This window comes from Kryptolebias marmoratus, linkage group LG6, assembly GCF_001649575.2.
Source record: "Kryptolebias marmoratus isolate JLee-2015 linkage group LG6, ASM164957v2, whole genome shotgun sequence".
Lineage (NCBI taxonomy): Eukaryota > Metazoa > Chordata > Actinopteri > Cyprinodontiformes > Rivulidae > Kryptolebias > Kryptolebias marmoratus.
This window is the reverse complement of record NC_051435.1, coordinates 29144833-29150789: the sequence shown is the minus strand read 5'-3', so window position 1 is coordinate 29150789 and position 5957 is coordinate 29144833. Positions and strand designations below refer to the sequence as shown.

At 40.7% G+C, this 5957-nt stretch overlaps 1 protein-coding gene and 1 long non-coding RNA gene across 6 annotated transcripts in view; one reads left to right on the top strand and one right to left on the bottom strand.

The window, feature by feature from the left end:
* LOC108246920 (glutamate receptor 2-like) overlaps window positions 1–5957 on the top strand; it is a 130839-nt gene that overhangs the window by 79423 nt on the left and 45459 nt on the right. For all 5 annotated transcript variants that reach the window (XR_005233289.1, XM_037976081.1, XM_037976082.1 and 2 more), the window contains 2 exons: window positions 1202–1344; window positions 4813–5028. Coding sequence is in view for 4 of the 5 variants with exons in the window: in XM_037976081.1 (XP_037832009.1) it covers window positions 1202–1344; window positions 4813–5028 (359 nt within the window). In the remaining variant the exon portion in view is untranslated. The remainder of the gene's footprint in view (window positions 1–1201; window positions 1345–4812; window positions 5029–5957) is intronic.
* On the bottom strand, window positions 76–451 carry LOC112451319. Its single transcript, XR_003040121.2, has 3 exons — window positions 421–451; window positions 197–340; window positions 76–104 (listed from the first exon to the last, which is right to left on the bottom strand). It is a non-coding gene; the product is annotated as an uncharacterized LOC112451319 (long non-coding RNA).

Here is a 5957-nt window from a genome sequence, read left to right as displayed (position 1 = left end):
CCATAGAGAGCGGAACCAAGACCAAAACACGGAGACGAAGATAACGGTAAGTGAATTTATTTACAAGGTGCAAGCTATGTACAGTGGGCGGTATCCGGAGGAGTCTGAAAGAGAAGGAGAGCTGGGTGAGTCTCGGGTCCGAGTCTTGATCCAGGTTATTGCTAGGTTGTGCCAGTAATGTTTCTTATTTGCTTACAGGTCCAGGAGATGAATACAGCGCCGAAGAGAGGAGGAGAGGTTCCCAGAGTTCCAGGAGTGACGAGCCAGTTCCAGTAGGTGAGTATCGGCGAGATCCCAGGTAAGTAGTCCTTAATTTCCGTAGTCGTGTCGTGGCAAAAACCTAGGACGTAGGTAAAACAGAGAACGTAGTTAACACTAGGAGCTGGCATCAAGGTTAGACGCTGAGGCGGAGAATCGAACCAGAAGGTTCGATGCTCCAGCGAAGATCTGACCTCCGCCTGCTGCTTAAGTACTAGATGGTCTCGTCAGTGGAAACTGGAACACCTGTGGAGTAATGATTAGAAGCGCCACCCAAAAGGCGGAGCCAAACCCAGATCCTCACAATGTGAACCGCACCAGCTGAAAATGGAACAAATGTTGACATTTTGGTCCCCAATCGAACCCAGTCTACCGGACTATCAAGTGTGAATGCAGCCTTAGATTGCACACAAAGGGGATTTATTGAACTAATTACATATGTGTCTCCTGAAGGTAATATGGGCTTTCAATGCAGTGAAATGACATGAATACATATGCATGCAACACTTGACAGTTATATGTGTTTTAGAATTGTTCAAATAGATGTTACCTCCTCATTTAACTTTATTTATCTGTATTTTGTGTATGTCCATTACTTATCAAAAGCAACATCCAACCATCCATCTATCCATTTTCTTTACCCACTTTTTACTTTCTGGGTCACAGGGAGCTGGTGCCTATTTCCAGCAGTCAAAATAAAAAAAGTACCAAGGGGGTACATGCATTTGCAATTGTTACACTAAACACAGTATACACAAAAATCTCCAATCAATTCCAGTGTGATTGCTGCCTCTCACACATCATTTCACATCAATTACAGTTTTTACATACATCAAGTATTTTGGTAATTTTCTTTTCTGTAACTTTCAGACTTTCACACAAATTATTCTATGATTGTGTAATTTCTTTGAGTTTCTTTCTTTTTTCTTAATTTTTTTGTAAGGGTACTGTGTTGACCTGGCTGCAGAAATTGCGAAACATTGTGGTATACGCTATCAGCTAAAAATTGTTGGTGATGGCAAATATGGAGCAAGAGATGCTGAGACCAAAATCTGGAATGGTATGGTTGGAGAGTTGGTGTATGGGGTAAGATTCAAAGTCACAAACACATGCATCATAAAAAAACATTTAAATATAATAATACAATACTTTGTTATCTGTTTGTGTTGAATGTAGGGGTATGATATAGTTACATAGCAGGAGTAAGTGATAAAACTTAATTAGGAATATAGACAGTGTGATTAGCTATCATTAATGTAAAATCAAAAATGTTTTAAAAACCAAACAATTGGACTTTTTTGTAATTGAAGATGTTTGAACAATTAGCTAAAAGTAACAACTTAATTTTTAATTAACTAAATAATCAGTCTAATTAAAAAAAACAGGTTTATGCCATTTGGGCTAATATTAAACCATATCCCAATGGCATTAAGGTTGTGATTGTTTCAGTCCACCTCATCAGCATGTCTAGTTTGTCAAAAGGTTTATACATCTCCTACATATCTAAAACATTCAGCAGGCATTCCCTGGCACCTTTGGCATATACCGGTCCATGCACAGGACACATATATTCTTGCAATAGCACACATTAAATGGTACATGGCTTGCACTTTTATAGCACTTTATCTAGTCCAAGGACCCCAAAGCGCTTTACACTACAATCATTCACCCATTTATCCTCACATTCACACACTGATGGCGGTAAGCTACATTGTAGCCACAGCTGCCCTGGGGTGGGCTGACAGAAGTGAGGCTGCCATCACACCGGCGCCACCGAGCCCTCTGACCACCACCAGCAGGCAGGGTGGGTGAAGTGTCTTGCCCAAAGACACAACGGCTGAGACAGCTGGAGCGGGGGCTCAAATCAGCAACCCTCCAGTTACAGGACAAACCCCTACCTACTGAGCCACTGCCGCCCCGGTGACAAATCTGGTATTTTCCCGGTACCTACAGGGACCGGGCTGTAATATTTAGTGAATTGTTACCTTATACTTACAGGATACTGTACATTAGAAACATATTACTGGCTGTACATCTAAAATTGATTAAATTTTGGAGTCAATTCAAGATGACCACAACAGCCAAATGAAGTTAAGAAACACTAAAGTGGCTGTAACTCAGTCAATGATGCAAACATTGAGCTAAATTTGGTGTGGACCTAGCTGAGCATCGTCCCCAACGCATACTCTGAGCTCTACACATTGGACAGCATCTTTGCCTAAAACTTTGGAATTAACTGTTAAAGTTAACACTGTTTGTGTTGTAGTTTTAGGATGAGAGAAACCCAGGAATGCAGACAAACACAAGGAGCTCAAGCAAAAAAAAAAAAAACATCTTCATTAAAGAAAACGAAATGGCTGACATAGCAGCAAAACATGAGACACAAGAAAAACCAAGACCATGCATAGGAGCAATAATGAAACAGCAGAGATGAAATGCAAGAGAACAGAATATATGGGCTGTGGCAGAGGAGGAAGTTGGAACCAGGTGACTGATTACAAACCAGGAACAGATGTAGATGGATGTGGCAGGCTGACATGAAAAAATACTGACTGAAGGAGAAAGTGGCTGATTGCACAGAGAGAAACACAGGGAAGCACAGAGACAGAAAAAATAAACTAATAACAAGGAAAACAAAACAAAAACCAGAAAAGAACTCAAGAACACAAAAACTGTCACAAACCAAAACATAAATTGTGAGAGTATGCCCCCTTTAAAAGAAGCCATCTGATGTCTCAGAAATCAAAACATGAACTAACTCGGGTGGACGCAGGAGGAACCAAAAAACAACCAAAATCTAGAACAAAAAACAAACCAAACAGGCACAGGAGACATGGTTTGGGCAGAGGGCCAGAGAAACCTTCCAAACCAGCACTGAAGACAAAGTTCGGGCAAACAGCCGGTAAACCATCCAGGCTAGCTCAGGAGATTGAGTTCTGGCGGAGGGCTGGGAAACTGTCCGAACTGGACTGGCGCAGGATACAGAGTTCAGATGGACGGCTCAGGAGCCATCCAAAGCGACAGCGTCCTTGATCCCTTCAGAGGCAGGCAGATGAGAGGAGTCGACCTTGACCCCCTCTTAGATGGACTGGTAGGAGACCTCAACCTCAACCCCCTCAGAAGCAGGAAACCTGGAGATTTGGTAGGCAAGAACCCTGGAGATGGGAATTCTGAAAATGGGCATGCTAGAGGCCCTGGACACAGGCACTGAAGACACTGGAGACTAGCTCCCTTGTGAAGACTGGCTGCACTGCTGCAGGAACTAGAACGGACACCTCAGGAACTGAATAGGCAACGTCAGGTGCAGATTTAGAGATGGAGAGCTGAGGCTCGGGGGGCTCTAGAGGGTTGTTGGAGGTGGATGAAGTGGCCAATTGTCCTTTCAGAATACAGATCTCAAAAAGCAAGTAATTGAATTCAGGGAGCCTTAATAGTCCAGGTTTTAAACAAATACTCGAGACGATAAGTAATCCTTTGATGTTATGTGTAAGAGGAACAGGCAGAAAAAAATCAAAAAAACTTTCAGAGGTTATTAGTGATGGCGAGGAGCTCAGCAGCTGCCAGGAAGGAATGGAGTGAGGAGGCTGCTGGGTCCTGGTGCAGCTTGTTCATTCTGTTGTGGTTTTAGGATGAGAAGAATCCAGTATTGTAGACAGACACGAGAAGCTCAAGCAAAAATAGAAAAAAAAACCTTCATTAAAGAAAATAAAATAGCTGTGAACACAGAAGGAAAAACCAAAACAGTGCACAGGAACAACATTGAACCAGCAGAGATGAAATGCAAGGGAACAGAATATATGGGCTGATGAGGAAGGTGGAACTAGGTGATTGATTACAAACCTGGAGCAGGTGTAGATAGTGAAAAGGATACTGATTGAAGGAGAAGGTGGCTGATGGCACAGGGGAAAATACAGGGAAACTTAGAGACATATGAAAAAACTGTCACAAGAAAAACAACCAAAGGCACAGCTTGTGACAGCTAGCAAAATATCTCATGAACCACTGGATGGATTTTAATGAAATTCTTAGAACGTAATTACTGAATGTACACCTACATTTGATTAACATTTAGGGTCAACCCAATTCAAGATTGCCGCCACAACTCAATAACATTAGCCTTCACAAAAATGACTACAACTTAGTAAATTTTACAGATAATAAGCTAAAATTTGATGTGGCTGTAGCTGATTGTCATCCCCAATATAAATCTCGATCTCACAATATTGCATGAGATTGTGCACAATATCGTTTAGGAGATATAATCAGCTGATCCTGGAAATTTACTTCAAACAAGAGGTTTTTGTCACATATCCAGTTTTTGTCATGAGTAAATAAAGAGAATGAGAGAATGAAAAATGAATGAATATAGTAGCAGTTCAATAAACAGTTGTGGTGCTGGACATGTACGGTAGTTTTAGGACAGAACAAAAGAAACCATTTTAGTCAGGTTTTAAACCTTGAAGTCTTTGTGAACCAAACAGACAGTTTAACCAATGTATCTGAACTTGTTACTGCAAACAACTTCTAACCAGATTCTGTTTTTGTTTCCTACAGAAAGCAGATATAGCTGTTGCTCCACTAACTATTACACTTGTTCGTGAAGAGGTGATTGATTTCTCTAAACCCTTCATGTCTCTGGGAATCTCAATCATGATCAAAAAGCCTCAGAAATCAAAACCAGGAGTCTTCTCTTTTCTGGACCCCTTGGCCTATGAAATCTGGATGTGCATCGTTTTCGCCTACATTGGCGTTAGCGTTGTACTCTTTCTGGTAAGTAAACCTATTTCTGAGGCACCTGTACTGTCATCATGGTTGTCAGTGAGTCTGTCCGCAAAAATGTGCTTTCTTTTTAAATACGAAAATTATGGAAAAGTAGTATGTTTTAAATGTATTAATGATTTTAGTTTATCTTTACAACAATCTTGTCAATGTTTAAAAGAAATAAACACTTCTATTAATTCATTTAGTGGTAAGAAAGAGCTTCCAGATAACTGGGCTACTACAGCAGCAGTGATTAGAGAGACAGGTAGGAAGGTACTTGGTGTGTCATCTGGACAGAGAAAAGATGGTAAGGAAACTTGGTGGTATAATAGTGAAGTGCAGGAAGTTATCCAGAAGAAAAGGTTAGCCAGGAAAAAATGGGACAGTGAGACGTGATGAAAGTAGACACAAATATAGAGAGGTGCAACATAAGTCAAAGAGGGCGATATCAAAGGCAAAACAGAAGGCATATGTTGAGTTGTAAAAGAGACTAGACAGTAAGGAGGAAGAGAAGGACTTGTATTGACTGGCAAGACAGAGCGATCAGGCTGGAAAAAATGTGCAGCAGATTAGGCTTGTTAAAGATAAAAATGGCAATGTTCTAACAAGCATGGAGAGTGTGAAGGAAAGATGGAAGGAGTTCTTTGAGAAGCTAATGAATGAAGAGAATGAAAGGGAAAGAAGAGTAGAGGTCATAGAAACTGTGGACCAGAAAGTGGAAAAGATTAGTGAGGATGAATTTCAGAAAGGTAGGTAGGTAGGTAGGTAGGTAGGTACATTTATTTATATAAGACTTTTCAGCACGAGGCGACTCAAAGTGCTTTACAACACAAGAACAAAATTACAGACAGAGTTACAGAACATGACAAGATAACTAAGCTAAAACATGACAATGCTAACAAGGTACAGGATAACTAAACTACTAAAACATGATATTA